The sequence below is a fragment of the Nannospalax galili genome, unplaced genomic scaffold (genome assembly GCF_000622305.1).
Source record: "Nannospalax galili isolate Female #2095 unplaced genomic scaffold, S.galili_v1.0 scaffold284, whole genome shotgun sequence".
Lineage (NCBI taxonomy): Eukaryota > Metazoa > Chordata > Mammalia > Rodentia > Spalacidae > Nannospalax > Nannospalax galili.
Genome location: NW_008354281.1, coordinates 572,298 through 591,919, shown reverse-complemented (window position 1 = coordinate 591,919; position 19,622 = coordinate 572,298). Strand labels below are relative to the sequence as shown.

Here is a 19,622-nt window from a genome sequence, read left to right as displayed (position 1 = left end):
ACACACACACACACACACACACACACACACACACACACACATATATATCTTTTGGTAGTGCAGTCATTTTCACATTATTAATTCTTCCAGGCAATGAGCATGGTAGATCTTTATCTTTTAGCATCTTAAATTTCTTCATTCAGCATTTTTAAATTTCATTGCATTGGTTTTTTCCCATCCTTGATTAGATTTAGTCCAAGGTATTTCCAGGCAATTATCAATGGGATTGTTTTCCTGACTTCTTTCTCAACATGTTTGTTATTATTATGCAGGAACATAATATTATTATTTATTATTATGCATGATTTTTCATGTTAATTGTGTTTCCTGCCAGGGTCCTGAACATGTTTATTAGAGTTAAGAGTTTTCTGGTAGTCTTCAGGGTCTCTTATGTATAGAATTATATAATTGGGAAATAAGGATACTTTGACTTCTACCTGTCCTATTTATACCCATTTTATTTCCTATTCTTTTTTGACTGCTTTAGTTACTTTAAGCACTATCATGAATAGGAATGGAGAAAGTGGAAACCCTCGTGTTATTCTTGATTTGGAAGTGGAAATTGTCAGTAAAATTCTTGCAAACTGAATTTAAGAACACACCTTTAATCCTAGCACTCAGGAGGCAGAGACAGGCAGATCTCTTAGATTGAGGCCAGTCTAGTCTATATAGTGAATTCCAGGACAGCTGGGGCTACAAGAAGACCCCGTCTCAAAAATACAAAAAAAAAAACCCATCATAATCAAGTTGGCATCATTCATTTCACAGATACAGAAATGGTTCAATATATGCAAATCAAATGTAATATATTCTGTGAACGGATTTAAGGACAAAAATCATAAGTCTATCACAATAGATACAGAAAAGGCTTTTGACAAAATCTGAAATCTCTTCATGACACAAAACCTTAAAGACACATGGACTAGGAGGAGCATATCTTGTCATAATAATGCCTATATATGATAAACCTATAGCCAACATTATATGAAATGGATAAACTCAAAGAATAAAATCAGAAACAGAACTTACTGTTCTATTTGTCACTTTTTTAACTAAAGTAGTTGGTCCTATTCTAGCTGGTCTTCATTAATGTGCTATACAGCAAGGCATGCTTTCCTTAATTTCCTATCATGACAGAAAATTATTTTACTTTCCTATGATTAATGACAAGGCTACAGATAAAAATCTCTATGTGTATACAACATTAAATCTTTTACTGACAGTGCATCTTTTGTTTTATAATTTTTGTGTAGTGTATGTACATGTTCATATGTATGTGTGCTTATACCTGAGTGCATGTTCCTGAATACCTGTGCCAGTGTGTGCATGTGTGTGAAGGCCTGAGTTTGGTGTTGGGTGTTTTCCTTAGTCGCTTACTCTCTCCCTTATTTATTTTATGAGACAGGGTCTTTTCCTGAACCTGGAACTACCAGATGGCCTAGACTGTGTAGCCAATGAGTTCCAGGGTCTCCTGTCTCTGCCCCTCCTGTACTGGACTGTACATATATTCCCTGACACCCAACTTTTACATGGGCGTTTGGAATTCAAACTAAGATCCTTATGCTTGTGCAACAAGCACTTTTCTCATGGGGCCATCTTCCTAACTTATCATTCTTTAAAATTAATGTCTTATATTTTATTTATTTATTACTAATTATAACTAATCAACATATTTCAGATGGACCTACACATGCATAGATCTTCTCGATTTCTTACAAACAAAATATGCTGGGACAAGTTTTTCTCTTCAAAGGATTAGCTTTCAGAAATCATTGGAAGCACAGTCCTTCTATGTGGATGTGGTGTACATTGGACAGACATCTACAATCTCAGCATTGGGTGGTGCGTTGAGTCATTTTATGTCTACTAAAATCTTCTAAGTCTACCTTGTAGTAAAATTTTACCATGGAAATCATTGGAAATTATTTGTTTCTTTTCTTTTTCTTTCCTTTTTTTTTTTCTTTTGGAGACAGGGTCTCTCTTTGTAGCCCAAGATAGCCTGGAATTCTTTATGTGGACCAAGCTGACTTCAGTTTCATGGAGATCTCCCTGAGTCTGCCTCCCAAGGGCTGGGATTAAAGGCGTGGACCACCACACCCAGATTCTTATTTTTTATTTTTTGAAATTATTCTTTATTTTATTTCATTTTATTTATTTTTATTTTGGGGGTATAAGTGTATTGCCTGTATGTATGTGAGTGCACCCATGCTGTGCAAAGCTGCGGAGGTCAGAAGAGGTCTTTGGGTTACCCTGGAACTGGAGTTAAGGACGGTTGTTAGCTGCCATGTGGGTGCTAGGAATTGAACCCAGGTCCTCTGCAAGATCAGTCATTTATTCTCTGTAGTTAGAACCAAATTACTAATCTCTAAATACTAGTGGTCTGTTCTTTCACCTCAGTAACATCATGATTTAACTTTATTTTTTAACCAGTAGGACTATGCAATTATTTTAAAGATAAAATAATTCTTTTAAAAATATTTATTTTTTATATTATGTGTATAAGTGTTTTACATACATGTATGCAAGTGCACCCATGTTGTGCAATGCCCTCAGAGGTCAGAACAGGGCATCAGATCCCCTGGCACTGGAGTTACAGACAATTGTGAGTCACCATCTGGGTGCTGGGAACCAAACCAGAATCCTGTGGGAGAACAGCAAATATTCTCAACTGCTGAGCCATCTCTCCAGTCCCCTAAGGATGAATGAATTCTTAGTGCAGACTTTTTCCCAGTGTAGCAAGAATTGATTTTATAGTCCTAGGTTTTGGTTATTGATGAATACACCATGGGAAACATTTTTGTTTTGCTTATCTTTGAGCAATCAATTATCAGGAAAGAGAGCTGTTCCTCAAATATGACTATTCAACAATGATAGTTTTCTTGTAAAGTTCACCTGAAACCCTTTGTGGAGTTAAATGATAATGCTGCAAATGGAAATGTTATTGCTGATAACAATGTTAAGAAACTCATACATAGACACGACCTGTCAAAAACGTAGTAAAAGCTTAATGGTATAATTGTATTTCCCATTTAAACTTATTTTTTAAGTTTTTAATTATTTTAAAATTTATATTCTTCAGAAATGCCAAGGAGAAGATTTCCAGCATTAGCCAATAAAGGAATATTTTTTAAGCACTTTCAGGTGAACCAGACCAAATTAAATGTATCAACTATGACAATCCAGTATTCTGTTATCATGACTTCATATAATTGCAGTTATAATATACCCATGATGGCTGTGAGATTTGGGCAGGTAAGCCTCAATATTTTAATCTATTATTTTCTCCCTTTTTAAATTGAACTTTTGTGAATGTCATACAATGTATTTTGATCATATTTAGACCCTCTCCCATATTTTCACCTCCCTTAATGTCCCCCCTTTATTTCATGTACATGTACTAAGGTCTACTGACTCAAATTTGTGTCCCCAGTGGCCTCCAGTGTGGGTCCATCCACTGGAGCATGGTTAACCTACCCAGCATCACAGCCTTAAAGAAAACTAACTCTTCCTCTCCTAGCAGTTATCAGTTTCACTTCCTGGGATTTTGTCTAACTTGAGCTTAGCTGCGCCTTGTGTATACTGTCACCTTTGCTGTGAGTTCATATGAGTAACTGACCAGCTCTCTGGAAAACTCTATTTGTAGTCATCCACCACCTTTGGCTCTTGGAATCTTTCTGCCCCCCTCTTCTCCAGTGATCCTTGATACTTGGGAGGCAGAGGATTGATATAGGTGTCCTTTTCAGAAGAAGTCTTTTATTCTGTGTTAATTACCATTTTCTGCATGAGGAAGCTTCTCTGGTGAAAGCTGAGAGATGCATTAATCTATGGGCATAACAATAAGTCATTAAAAGTCAGTTTAATACTATGTTCACTTAGCAGAATAATAGTAGTATGTTCTCCTCTATAGCCTGTGACCCATCTAGTCTCAGATTCCTAAACCTGATATCAGTATCAGCTATGAGCTCCATTTTGTGAATCAGACCTTAAATCCAATCAGAAAGTGGTTGGTTATTCCCACAATGTTTATGCCAGTTTGGCACCAAACTTTTATCACAATTCTTCACAGAATTGAAAAAATAATTGCTTTCAGTTTTATGAGCATTATCTTTTATGTAGAATATTTCTTAATTCTGAAAAATAGCTGGTGTACAAATCGAATATCTTTTATTACAGCAGAACAATTATTCTAAAGAGAGTAACTTAGAGACTTTTTGAGTTTGAGCAGGAAAATGCATTGAGAATTCTTCAAAAATGTATCTATGTGCAAAAAAGACATGGGAATTATCCATAAAAAGCAAGGTTGCTATCCAAAAGATGGTTCGGTGGGTAAGGGTGCCTATCACCAATCCTGAGATCCTAAGTTTAATCCCTGAAACCCACATGATACAAAGAGCTAAGCAACCAACTCTGGCAAGTTGTCATTGATCCCTCAGCTCATCATGGCAGGCATACATACATACAAACACACACATACACACACACCCCACAAATAAAATTGAATAAAAATAAAAAGACACAAACTTGGTCAGATTTAAATGGAACTTTCCATAGACATCAAAAGTTGTGTATTCACTCTTCTAGTAGAGAGTCTTAAATAGAAATTATTGAAAGAAAATTGAGATTATACTGTTTCAAATAATTTTTCTATGAACAACATTTAATTTTCTTCTATCAATATCTATACAAAGAGGGAGGATGTGGCATTCTGTAACTCCAAAAGAATTTAAAGAATTTTTGTATTGCTTGAATTATTTAAAATTCAACCACAGTTTAATACTGCAAATATTATGCCCATTTAAAATTTAGTCCAATAAAAATGAATACTGCATTAGTATAATTTTCCATAACAAATTATAAACAGATATAAGTAAACTCAAGATTAAAGTTTAAATAATTAATTCTTGTAATAACAGATTTTCAGAGAAACTTCTGCTAACTAAACAACTTTAAAGAAAATGAAAAACTGTAAATATTTTCCAAAACATTGCCTTTACCTCAACCTGACTCAGTGTTGAGTCATACTGTCTTCAAGAGGCACATTTTTGAAATGTTCCTTGTAAATGCTATGTACAAAATATGCTGACTCAGGGCTTTGTGTTCTCGAGACACAAATATCAACACTCCCCCATTTTTCAAGATTCTTCACTAAACTAATAATTACCAACTGTAACATAGCTTTAGTTATATTCAAGGTTAAATTGGAGGATGTGAGAATTGATTTGTGTCCTTTTAGAAATATATTCAAATGCAAGATAAATCCAGTGAATCATATTAATGTAGAAACTTTAAATCTGAGATAATTGTGGGATCACAATCAGTTGTTAGACATAATATGGTGATGCATGCCTTTAATACCAGCACTCAGGAGGCAGAGGCAAGTGAATCTATTTGAGATTAAGGCCAGTCTGGTCTACATAGAGAATTTCAGGCCAGTTGTGGCTATGGGGAAAAATGAAAAACAAAAAAGAAAGAAAGAATATAGAATTATTAGCAGATCTCTCATCTGTCTCCTTTAACAGTAGCTTCTTGTACAAGTAGCATAGCATAATTTGCCAGTGAGGAAACTGACACTGAGATTTATGTCAGTTTTATACGTGGTCGTGTGTGTGTGTGTGTGTATGTGTAGTTTTATACACTTCTACCATAAGTAGGTTCATCTGACCTTCACCAGAATAATCTATTCCAGGCATCCATCATGTGCTATCCTTTTTCATCCATAGCCACTTCCTGAACTAGCCCCCCACCATACACTTTCATCTGATAGTCATTGATCTGTTCTGCCTCCATGATTTTGTCATTCAACAATGTCATACAAATGAATTGAGACCTTAACTAGCCTTCTGAGACTGGCATTTTTCTCACTGTGCATAATTCCAGTTGGATTCATCCATATTTTTAATGGTTTATGAGGAGTATTTAGTGTTACACATGTGACACAGTTTGATTACTGTTCATCCATTAAAGGGCATTTGAGTTCTTTCTTGTTTGGGGCTATTTTTCTTGGATCTTTTAGGAGCATTAGTCTATAGTTTGGGGAAGTAAATCTTCCTTTCGAGGTATTGAATGCCTATCAGTTACAATTATGAAACTATAAGGTAAATACATGTATTATTCTATAAGAATCTGCCACAGTCTTTTCCAAACTGGTTATACCACTTTACAGTCCCCCAGCAATTCATGACTAATCCATATTCCACACAAGCATTTTGATGTTGTCACTGTTTTTTATTTTAGCATTAGGATAGATTATACTATCCCGTTAGGATTTAATTTACATACCCTAAGACTAATGACATTGAACAATCATTTTGTGAGCTGCTTACTAGCCATACACCTTCTATGAAACGCTTATTTATGTCTTTGCCCATTTTCTAATTGAATTGCTTATTATTTGGTTTTTTAGTTTTTCAAGCTTTTTACATACTTGTTAACAGTTTTTTCTCTAAAACTGTAATTTGTCTGTTCATCTTCATCGTAAAGAACTCCAGAGTATGCACATTTTTTAAAATTTTTTATATTTATTTTTATTTTATGTGTATGAGTGTTTTGCCTGCATGTATGTAAGCGCACTCATGTCATGCAATGGCTGGGGAGGCCAGAAGAAGGCGTTAGATCCCCTGGAACTGGAGTTAAGGATGGTTGTTAGCTGACATGTGGATGCTGGGACCTAAACCCAGGTCCCCTGTAAGAGCAGCCAGTGCTGTTAACTGCTGAGCCATCTCTCCAGCTGGGAGAGAGAGAGGGGGGAGAGAGAGAGAGAGAGAGAGAGAGAGAGAGAGAGAGAGAGAGCGCTCAGTTTCAATGGGTTCCAATTTATGATTTTTTTCCTTTGATGTATGGTGCTCTGATATCAAATCTAAGAACTTCCACTTAGCCCTAGGCTCCAAAGAATTTTCTATTTTTCTAAACATTTTATAGATTTGTATTTTATGCTTAGGGCTATGATCCATTTTGAGTTGAGTTTTATACAACACTGGTTTGGGGATGATGTATCCTTGCCTGCCCATGGTTCTCATTATTTTGGCAACAGTTACTGAAAATACTGTCATTCTTCTATTGAGTTATTTTTGTGAATTTTGAAAACATCACTTGGGCATATTTGCATAGTTATATTTTGGGGTCCTGTGCCCTCTCCTTTCTCTATGTCTATCCTTCTCTCTTGGTTACTGTGGCTACAAAGCAAGCCTTAACACTGAGTAGAGTGAGTTCTTTTACTTTATTCCTGTTGTCTTAAAGTATTTTATTTTTGGTTCTGCCTTTTCATTTAAATTTTAGAATCATCTTGTTTATGCCTAACCAATGTGTTGTTGCTGTTTTGGCAACAATCATATAGATTGTACTGAGAAAAACTGACATCATTATTATGTTGAATTTTCCTGTCCACAAGCATAGCATCTCCCTTCATTTATTTGAGTGTTCTTATACTTTTATAAAATCAGGTTTTGTGTATAAAATTACACTTATCAGAATTTTGCAGTGGTCAGATAATATCTAGAACATGTGTGTGAATGTATATGCATGTATGTATGTATGTATGTATGTATGTGCTGTATGCACACACACACACGTGTGTGTGTGTGTGTACCTGTGCATGCAAGAGAAGACCAGAGGAGCATGTCAGGAGCCATGTTCTATCACTCTCCAACTTATTTTCTTGAGATAGGGTCTCTCACTAAACTTGGAGCTATCCTGGTAACCAGCATCCTGAGGCAATCCTCCTGTCTCTGCCCACCATAACACTGGGGTTATAGGCACCTGTCAACAAGCCCAGCTTTTTTATGTGGGTGTTGAGACCTAAACTCAGGTCCTAATGCTTGCATAGCAAGCACTCTTACTTACTGAGCCATCTTTCCAGCCTGTAGAACATATTTTGTATTTATATATAATTGTTTTACTTTTTAGAAAATTTTGCATTTTTTTACTTTCCAAATCATGATGACAGGAATCCATGGGAATCTATTCTTTTTCTTTAAAATATTTTAACCATTTAAAAAATGTTTTATTATCATATAATAATTATAGTTAATAACAGGTTTCATTGAGGTATTTTTATACATGTATATAAACATTTTAATGTAAAGTAACTTGACTTAAAATTCTTGGAAAAAATACAACCCCCCCCCCTGTTTTCTCTTAACCCAATTTCCCTCGATAAGAGCATTATTTCATATTTTCTTCTTTTTTACATTTTTTATTGAATTTTTGTGATTTCATACAATATTGTTTGATGGCATTAAATCCGTTCCCCCTCTCCGCACTTCCCCGCAGTGTTCTCAACCTAATTTAATGAATTATCTTATATATACATATATATATGTATATATAAATAAATAGTATGGCTTTATAGAGTATGATTTGTGTCCTCAAATGTCCTTCATTCTGTATTTCATTCTTTAAAGCAAATTTTGTACTTAAAATATGATTCTTTGTATGTTCATCTTGTTTTCTGAAACTTGGTAACTTCAATAAATTTTTAGATAGTAAATACAGTCCTGTAATCATTTTTAGATCAAGAAAAAAAATCATTAGTCCCTAGGAGCTCTCTTTGCGTCTCCTTGTCTAGTCTCCTTACTCCTCAGGTCCATACTGCCACTATTTTGCCATCTATCACCAGTAATTGGTGTCTTTTGTTTTTAAACTTCATACCAGTGGGCTCTTAAGAGTTCATATTATTTGAATCTAGTTTTCTTTACTGATTCTGAGATATTTTCATTGCTACACATAGCTATAGTGCATTCTTTTGAGTTTCTGTACATCATAGTACAGACATACTACAGTCTGTCCTTTCTGTTAAAGGAATTTTGCATTATTTCTAGTCTGTGGCTATTATGAACAAAGATGATATGTACATTATATATGTACACACACATATATATTCTACCACTTGTGTTACTTATTTCCTATGGCTTTTCAGCTCTACAAGATTAGCAGATAATTCCAAGGGACTAGAAATGGGAGACTATCATTATTACTTATTAGAGTTGCAATCTGTGAATATCTACAGCAAATACTGCTTCTGTCAGTTGATTGACATTCAATCATATGAAATTTTTAGTGATGCTGGGATTGCCACTCTACTGACCATATAACATTACTTACATCCTTATAATGTTGGTTATGTCCCAACGGTTATTCCCCCCAAAATTAGTTTTTATAGAGACTATTTTAAATCATCCTTCTTTTCCTCCCTCAGTGATGTATTTTGTACCTTGAACAGAGTGCCTGCTTGATAAATATTTGTTCCTCGTGTGATGGAGGGTATGCTCTGAATTAATGAGGTATTCCTATGATTCCAGCTGATGGCTGCACAGATGACTGAGTTGATTTTGGCCTCATTATTGCAGCTGTGTAGCATGGCCTATGTTGATTTATGGGACTCTCTTTAATATCCCTAAGAATCATGAATACATGAGGCTCATTTATGTTATGTCGCAGGATCCTATCATGGTGGAATGGAAATTGTGTTAGACATTCTTAGCTTTAATCATTACATCAATATTTATTTTGGAAATTAGATAATCGCAAATGAGACACAGAATGAGTCTGTTTACAGAGGAAATAATTGGCCGGGAGAGTCAAAGATTCGTGTTCAAAGAATTCAAGAAGCTTCTCCACCTATAAGTGGCAGCTTCGACCTTCAAGCTTATGGACACATCCTCAAAGGTATATTTGAAATGTTCAGAATTATCAAGGTGGATGAAAGTTTTTCAGAGTACATATGTCTAGTAAATGTTATCTATTATTGCACTTGATAATTGTTGTGTATTATTTTACATTCAAATGTCTACATAAATCTATAAATAACAATATGTATCTATTATAGCCAGTTAAGAGCCAATAATAACATTTTTGTTTCAAAACTGTTCTTTTACTAGTTTGAAAAAGAACTGACCTATCTAAAGCCCATGTTATTAGTAGTGATTATTTTTATTTAAAAGTAATATTCAAAAGGTTCGTAAAAAAATGTAGTGAACTCTTTTTGTTTTTTTTTGTCTTTTGGAGACAGGGTCTCCCTACAGCCTCAGCTGGCCTGGAACTAGCTATGTAGTCCAGGCTGGCCTTGAACTCACAGAGCTCTGCCTGCCTCTGCCCCCTAAGTGCTGAGATTAAAGGCATGCATCACCACACCTGGATAGGCATCATTTTTTAGAAGGGGAAGTGCTGGGATAACACTTTTCTGAAGGTGGTTGACATTCTGACTTTTGAAATTTGCAGCTTTATATAATACAGACATATTTGAAAAATTCATTAGTATGGTATCTAGAAATAATAATGTTAAAGTAATATAAAGGTGGGATTGGAATAGTATTATAAAGTATAATTTTAACTGAGTCATCTAGATTTGTGCTGTCCAACATGGTAACCATAGCCACATTTATCCATTTCTCCCTCCACTTCATCTCAAACTCAGGACCTTTCTTATTTAACTGTTATGCAGACACCAGACACACACACACACACACACACACACACACACACACACCCACACACCACACAGCCTATTGAGTCCACTTAGTATTACTTGGATGTACATGTGTTTAGGGCTGATCATTTGGGATTGGATCACTATCTGGGAGCTTTTCCCTGGAGAAAATTGATTTTTTTCTCTCTCTCTCTCTCTCTCTCTCTCTCTCTCTCCTGCCATTCATTGCCTGTAGCTCTTCATCTTGACATGGGGCCTTGTGAAATTTCCCCTATTCACTAGTGTCATTATCTAGATCTTGTTTAGACAACCATATATTGTTGAGATTTCATGAGTGCAACTTCCCTGTCATGTCTAGGGGACACTTAACTCACAGCTTGTGTCCTGCTGCTCTGGGTCTTAGAGTCTTTTCAACTCCTCTTCCATGACTTTTTCTGAATCTAAGGTGTAGAGGTTGAATTGTACCCCACAGTTACTTATTCTCTGTGTTATGACCTGTTGTGGATCTTTGTAATAGCCTCCATCTGCTGCAAAAAGAAGCTTCTTTAATGAGAAGCTACATTTGTCTGTGGGTAAAGAATAAGTGTTTAGCACACAGTTATTTTTGTTCTTTTTAAAATATATTTTTTATTATGTGTGTTCACATGTATATAATGCTGGAAGAGGCCAAAGAGAGAGAATGTATCTCCTGGAACTGGAGTAACAGAAGATTGTTAGCTGTCATGCGGGTGCTGGGAACTAAACTCGGGTCCTCTGGAAGACTAGCCAGTGCTCTTAACCACTAGAGAGCGATATCTCTCTAACCCCTCATACATTGTATTTTAATCATATCTAACTATCTCCTTCATCTCCTCAGTTCTACCCCTACCTTCCTAACTTGTCTCACTTCTTCATATCTATTATTTTAAGGCCTGTAGAATCTAATTTCTGTTCCCCAAACACTCTTGAGCATCTGTCCATCCCTTGGAGCCTGATCAGCCTACCCAGAATCACACCCTAAAAGAAAAGTGACTCTCCCAGCAACTACCAATTGCCAATAGTTACTCAGCTAGGGCTGGGCTTCCTGTTCACCTTTCTAATCCATTCTGAGTGTTTGTCTCTCTGGATTTGTGATGGTCTTGTGCGTGCTGTCACAAGGGCTGGGGGTGCATATGTACAACTTCCCTGTTGTGTCTGGAAACACCACCTCTGACTCTTACAATCTTTCCCCATCCTCTTCCATAATGATACCTGAGCCTTGGGAGGAGGGTGTGTGATATAGGTGTCTCTTAACGATTAGGCCATTTCCCCAGCTTCTAGGTGTCTCTTTTAGGGCAGAATACTCCAAAGTCTCTTGTTTTTTGCATGTTGACCTGTTGTGGTTCTCTCCGTTCATGACCATCTGTTACAAGAAGAAGGTTCTCTGGGGCAATTTGGTGATAGTTGAGAGATGCATTAAATCTCTGGGGAGTTGTAAATTACTGTGAGTTGATTTAAAACTATGACCATTTAGCAGGATAATAGTAATAAGTTCTCCACTATGGCCTGTGACCTATCTAGCCCCAGGTTCTTGGCTCTGATAACAGTGTCAGGTATGGGCTCTGAGCCTTAAATCCAACCAGTGATGGGTTACTACCATAAGATTCATGCCACTATTGCACCAGTGGGCATATCTGACCAGGCTGATACTTAATATGGCTCACAGGGTTCACTGCTGGGTAAAGATAATGATTAACTTTCTCTCCCAATAGCATGCATAGATAATAGATACTTCTAGGGCTATGAAAGTTAGCCACTAGACATGAAGCTTTGAGGTCAAAACCAGCTTTATTTCTCCTTATTTATTCTACAGCTCTTGTATGTAGTATCTTTAGCAACTGGATCTTATCATCAAGTTCTGATGTGTAGCCAAGAGCAGGGACAATGGCCAGTATTGTTTAAAGGACTATGGACTATCTGATCAGCAGCTTCAAAAGAGAAAGTCCAATACTGGCTTTGCACTTTTTATTTGCTGTCATGTGGTGTCTGCTAAGGCTGTGTTCCCCTGTTATAGGGTAACTCATTTTATATTATATATATATATGTGTTTATGTATATACTCCCATGGCCCCTTACTAGCTTCCTGATCTCTGTGGATTTTCCAATTGAAGCACATGTATCTAAAGATTCAAAACTAGAAACCACTTATGAGAGAGAACATGAGACATCTGTCTTTCTTAGTCTGGTAGTCTGGATCACCTTACTCAGAATGATTGGTTCCAGTTCCATCAATTTACCTGAAAATTTCATAATTTTGTTTTTCTTAACAACCCAATAATATTTAATTGTATGAATGTAGCATACCTCCATGATCGATTATTTCCATTTCATGGCTATTATGAATAAAGCAACAATGAACATAGATGAACAAATATCTCTGTAGTAAGATATAGTGCTTTGAGTATGTGCCCAAGAGTGCTTTGGCTGGATCATGTGGTAAATCTATTTCTAGCTTTTTGAGGACTCTTCACACTGATTTATATGGTGGCCATACCAGTTTTCACTACCCTCAGCAGTGAATAAAAGCTCCCCTTTCTCCACATCTTCACCAGTGTTTGTCATTGTTTGTTTTTTACATCTTACCCATTCTGAGTAAGACAAAATTTTTAAAGTATTTTTAATTTTCATTTCCCTGATGACTAAAGATGTTGAATATTAAAAGTATTTCTTAGCTATTTGCATTTCTCTCAACTCTTTGTGTATTCTAGATGTTATTCCTGTGCCAGGTGTATAGTTGATAAGGATTTTTTTCAGTTCTGTAGGTTGTCTCTTCACTCAAACGATGGTGTCCTTTGCTGTAAAAAAGCTTTATAGATTGAGGAGGTTCCATTTGTCAATTTCTGGTCTTAATACTTGTACTATTGTCCTGTTCAGAAAATCTTTTACTGGGCCTCAGCATAGTCCCTACTTTCTCCATTACCAGATTTAGGATATCAGGTTTTATGTTGTTCTTGAAACATTTGGAGTTGAGATATGTGCATGGTGAGAGGTGGGAATCTAAATTTTATTCCTCTGCATGTATCTATCCCATCTGACCAGCACCATTAGTTAAAAATGATGTCTCTTCTCTAATCTGCATACTTTGCCCCTTTAGTAAAAAAATAAAACAGGTGACTGTAAGTATGTGGACTTAAATATGAATCCTTCATTATTTCATTAGTCAAAGTGACTGTTACAGATTCATGTTTCCCTATAGCTTTTCCTATAGTGTTATTTAGCTCTCCTTCCTCTCTCTCCCTCTGTATTGCCCTCCTTCTTCTTTCTCTAAAGTACCCCCTTCCCTCCCAGTTTTTCCTTTTCTCCCTTCATAGCACCCATGTCCTATTATTCCCCTCTCTAGAGCTCCTTTTGTCCCTCTCTCCCCATGGTCCCTTTTTACTTTCCCGACTTCTGTTGCTTCTTCAGAGTATGTGCTCAAATCTAAAGATTTGGAACTAGTATCCACAAATAAGAAAGAACGTGGTATTTGCATTTCTGAATCTGGATTATCTCACTGAGTCTAATATTTTCCAGTTCCATTCATTTACTGTAAATTTCATGATTTCATTTTTTACAGCTAAATGGAATTGCATTATGTATATGACCACATATTTATTTTCCATTCATCAACTGAAAGATATTTAGATTGTTTCCATTTCTTAGCTATTATGAAGATAGCAACAATGAACATGGCTGAGCAAGTAGCTCTGTAGAAGGAGACTGAGTCCTTGAGAATTTTTGAAAAGCTAAAAGTAGATTTACCACATCACCCAGCTATTTCTTGGCCTATAGTTCTAGTTTTTAATACTTGTTTAATTTTGCCTTTAAAAAATATTGCTATTGAAGGCTGGAGAGATGGCTCAGTGATTAAGCACACTGACTGCTCTTGCAGAGGACCCGGGTTCGAGTCCCAGCACCACACAGTGGCTAACAACTCTCTGTAACCCCAATTCCAGGGAATCCAATGCCTTCTTCTGGCTTCTGTGGGCACTGTACGACATGGGTGCTCTTACATACATGCAGGCGATACACTCATACATATAAACTAAAAATAATAAAATTCTAAGAAATATTACTATTACTACCAGTAGGAAAGTTTTAATTTGTATTTATGAGTTACAATCTTTATCGATGGAAACTGAGTGCTAATTTAGACAATCAGATATTTTAGTGTATTTCTTTCTACAGGATTTCTATAAAAAATTTACAGTTAAATTTATGTCAGTACTGTAAAATAATTTATTGTAAAAACATTTGATAATTATTGATAAAAAACATTTGATACAGAATAAATGGCAGTTGCATGCTTTACGCACTGCTTTTCCTGACATCCCTGTTTTATTTTTTTAATATTTTATTTATTATTTTTATTTTATGTGTATAAGTATATTGCCTGCATGTAAGTAGGTGCACCCATGTTGTGCAATACCTGCAGAGGTCAGAAGAAGGTACCCTGATCCTCTGGAACTGGAGTTACAGACGGTTGTTAGCTGCCATGTGGGTGCTGGGATATGAACCTGGGTCCTCTGCAAGAGTAATCATTGCTTTTAACCACTGAGGCATCTCTTCAGTCCAATATATCTGTTTTAAAATTCAAAGGTTTCATTTGCAACAATGATTTATAGATTATCCATAAAACAAATTCATTCAAATAAAAATCTTAAGGAAAGACAACATTTTGAGATACATTACTCATATAATTTTTGTTTCTTTTTACTGTATATAATGTTGGAACAAATAAAGTCCAGGCTGCTCTTTAACTACAGTGGAGTGCTTATGTGGTTGACAAGTGATCCTTCACAATCACAATACCTAGAAGATGAAGTTTGGTGTGTGAACTTTTGTTTCCTCTGTGATGTAGGCATCCCTGCTGCTGTGTCGGCTTCAGACTTGAAGTTTTCCCTGCAAAGCCTGCAAGAAATAGGGCAAGTCTCAGTTAACAGGGAGGGAACCTGTGCTGGATACTCATGGAGCATCAAGTGGAGAAACCCATGTGGAAAGCAGAGTCTTCTACAGGTTCCTTCTTTTAGTATGGCTTCTGTTTCCTTCTACGTGGTATTTGCTAATTTGCACTCTTCCTTATTCTAAAATGAATTGGAGACTGTTGTATTTTAGAAAGCAAATTGTAGAGTAATTAAAAATGAATTAAACAGAAGAAAATTATCATATATTAGAATGACCAGGTAGTGTTCATGTTCATGAAGAATAGCTGTTGGCACTTCACTCCCTGAGCCACAGGGAAAAAGTCAAGGAGTATGTGTTAGAAGACCTGTGTTGGGATAGAAAGAATACAGACAGAGTCAGTCTCAGAAATAAATTCAGGTTTATCTTAAAGAAGAGGCAAGATAAATCAGCTCTATTATCTACCAGAATATACCCCTAGAGGTATATTCTGGGGCTGTGAACACTTTTGTTATCATAGGGATGACTTGATCGAGTCATAGCTAAAACTATCATCTACTTAACATTGATAAGTTAGTGTAGAAGAAGAGTCATCTCCAGTTGTATGAAGGAGAGTAGTATGAAAGAAACTGGGAACATGAATAGGCTAGAAGTAAAACAATGGGCTTGGGAATAGTGTTACATTAGGCTACCTAGCATCCTACTCTGAGCTCTGTGTGTGCATGCACAATGTAAATGAGTGCAATTTTTAGGATTATATGGTATTATCTGAATATAGCTACTTGTGATTCAGCAATCTCTTATATAATTCCATTCTAGTGGAATAATAATACAAATGTACAATGGTATAAGTATGAAAATAGAACCAGCAGCATTATTTCACACACAAACCCATAGAAACCTAAATCTTATCAATAGGAGAATGATTATTTAAATGACTTAATTCTTGCATGAGTGCTATGTAGCCATGGGTAGACCCACATATGTTCACCTGGAAAGGTGCCATGATGTAATGCAGAGAAAGCACAGAACCCCACCATGAACCATTTCAGTTGGGCAAACAAACAAAAAACAATCTGTAGTCATAAAATACAAAATACTAACAGTCATAATGATATGGAGGTTATCTTACATAACACATGACTGGAACTACAATTTCAAAATTCCGTAATTGAGACAGTGCTAGTGACCAGCCTCTTCTCGCTGCATGTGCTTGTGTCTGGTATATGCTCTCTTCTCCTTTTGCCCAGCAGTACCCACTGCTCACTCATCATTGAGGTTCTTTCTTGTTAACTCATCACATTCCATCATGAAGGTGCCCAAGTCTTCACAAACTCCTACTTATATCAGAGGGTGGTAGAAGGATTTTTGAAATGACCACATTATACATAGGGACATGATTTGGCTTTGCTTTTGTAAAAGGAATGAAAATACCATTCCAGGATGAGAAATCAGAATAGTCAGCGGTGAGAAACGCTAAAAGAAAGAAATTGACTACTAGGTCGAAGAATAACTCAACTTTTCAACTATTTAACAATAATTTATCAAAGTGGCCATATTGAGAAAGAACATATAATATTTTAAACTAATTAAATTCAGTGAATTTGGTTTTTTTGATTTATCTTATTAATTATAAATGTTATTTAATTTTGGTTATTTAATTCATGCTTCGATTAATGCAATATATTGTAATGCAATGGTTTTATGAGCTTTTTCCTCATGTAGATTATTGTCATTCTTGATAATTTTTTTTCAAACAAATGTTACTAAAACTGTCTTGGTTTTTGTTGTTGTTGATGGTGGTTTTTTTGTCTCTTTGAGACAGGGTCTCCCTGTAGCCCCAGCTGTCCTGGATTCACCGTGGAGACCAGGCTGGCCTCGAACTCACAGAGATCCACCTGTCTCTGCCTCCAGAGTGCTGGGATTAAAGGCGTGTGCCACTAATCCCAGCTTGATTTTTAAACATGCATTGGCTTTTATTTTTTTTTAAACATGCTTAAATTTAAAGAGAAAAATGTCTGTGCTTATATATCTCATTGATATTCTAATAAATCCATTTTGTGTAAAAATAGGTTAATGATTCCAATATAATTGGTGAAAAGGCTAGTGTGACCGTCACAAAGATAAAGGAAGGTGGCTTATTTAGACAACACTTACTTGGAGACCTACTCCGTACACCAAATCAGCATCCACAGGTAGTTTTCAAACTTTTCTGATAATGTTTATAATTTCAAATGCATAACTAATTTGTATTCGTACATCAAAGCCCTGGTAAAACAGTAGCGTTGGCTGCTCTAGTTTTATGGGAATATTTGTATTAACGATGATCAACTAATTATTATTCTTACTTTGGGGAAAATCATCTTCCAAATGATATAATAATGAATTTTTAAAATCTACCACGGGCAGAATTAGTAAATATGTTATTTTGTTTATTTCTTATGGTATTTCTGTGAGATTGTCATTGACATCACCACTTGAATGATGAGAAAATTGAGATAAGACGTATAGATGACTTTCTTAAATGCAACCTCTATTTTTCATAGGAATATTTAGCTCCTGGTATAATATATGCATCTTTCCATTTCACATTTACTACAAGTTGTATGACAGCAAGGATTTCATCTGTTTTCATTAATGTATTTCTTATATTCCAAACATTTACAACTATATCAGAAACTTAGTGGGCACACTTGTTGTATGAATGAATGAGTGGTTGGATGGATGCATGGATGGATGGATGGATGGATGGATGGATGGATGGATGGTTAGATGGATGGATGAGTAAATGAATGGAATGCTGAATGGATATATGATTGAATGAGATGTCAAAGCAGAAAAAATAAACACATTTTTGTAAATGAATAAAATTGAATTCATTTTAAGTCCTACCCATATTCTTCTGAGTTCTACTTCCACTTTACCCCTATTTACCTCTCTACTCTACTCGCTTTACTTGAAGGTTGAAGTCTATGTCAATGGAATTCCAGCTAAATGTTCAGGTGACTGTGGGTTTACATGGGATCCCATGACTACTCCCCTCGTCTTGACAACATCGCCTTCTGAAGGTAATCTCCTGCTTTTAAACTTGGAATATTAGGAAGAGGATAACTAGAAAAAATATAAATTCTAATAATGATTTATTTATATATATGATATATATGTATATATATTACTGTCACTAATTAAGGAAAGCACACAGTTCAACACATTGGAAACAATTTATCAGCTAGAACCATGCAAAGGGTACTCATTACTTATGTGGAAAGAAATACTGCCTGCGAAGCCCAACTATAAGTCATTAATCTCTCTGGTCTCTGTTTCCTGGATAAGAATCAGTCTCTAAAAGTTCACTGTGACTTTGAAGCCTATTTTGTTCTCCTCAACATCAGCAAATATACTATTGGATTTTTTAATTATATGAGAACACTTCTAGGAGAGTTAGTATTTGAAGGCTAGTAACAACAGATCTGTAGTTTAATATTTAATAAGAGAGTCAAGTGCTCTTTTGAGAAAAGAACTCATTCCATCATAGGGGATGTGTTATTACTGAAAAGAATGTAGATGTTCTTTTTGTCTGAGTTCCTGAAAATTGAAATAACCATCAGGGATAAAGATGGTAAAGAGTAGGTTTTTCCAATCATAAACCTCTATTTATCATAAAGATAAATTCAGGTATTGAAATCATATATTTAGTCTCAGTAGCAGTTAGTTAACTTTATCTGCTAATGTTTTTTTAATTAGAAGAAGATTTCATTACAACAGCATTAACCTATTCAATAACATTTTTCTGAGCTAGGGTACATCTCTTTCAAAATTGGCTGTACATTTTTAGGTTTACAGAGGAATTATTACGCTTGTACAATCTTTTACTGATTATAAACTCTACAAGACATAAAATTAAATGAGGTTTTAATGTTTAGAAAAGATCTCCACTTCGTTGTTAAAATACAGTTTCATACAGAAAAATTCATTTTAAGGCAACTGACATTGAGACGTTTTCACATGCATTTCTAATCTCTATATATATGACTATTACTGGTCACAGTCACTTACTTTCTGAGTTCCGTGGCATCTGAGTATGAATATAAACTCGTCAGATAAACAGCCTTCTTCTCCCTCTAGAGCCTCCATACTCTGTCATCCCTGCCAATGTCCACTGTGTTGTCAGGACCCCCATCTATTGCCCCCATCTGTCCTTCTGATAAATCTAGTCAGCCAGAGGTCCCTGTTCCAGGAGGATCAGCTGTTCCTCATCTACAGCAATCCATTGTCAGTATTCCTTTGGATAGAATTGGGG

General features: G+C 35.7%; 1 protein-coding gene across 1 annotated transcript in view; it reads left to right on the top strand.

The window, feature by feature from the left end:
• The window catches only part of Pkhd1l1 (PKHD1 like 1), a 171,424-nt gene that overhangs the window by 54,761 nt on the left and 97,041 nt on the right, over positions 1 to 19,622 (top strand). The window contains exons 22-27 of the mRNA XM_017802801.2: positions 1,679 to 1,842; positions 3,080 to 3,252; positions 9,516 to 9,663; positions 15,282 to 15,436; positions 17,395 to 17,517; positions 18,285 to 18,390. Coding sequence (XP_017658290.1) covers positions 1,679 to 1,842; positions 3,080 to 3,252; positions 9,516 to 9,663; positions 15,282 to 15,436; positions 17,395 to 17,517; positions 18,285 to 18,390 — 869 coding nt within the window. The remainder of the gene's footprint in view (positions 1 to 1,678; positions 1,843 to 3,079; positions 3,253 to 9,515; positions 9,664 to 15,281; positions 15,437 to 17,394; positions 17,518 to 18,284; positions 18,391 to 19,622) is intronic.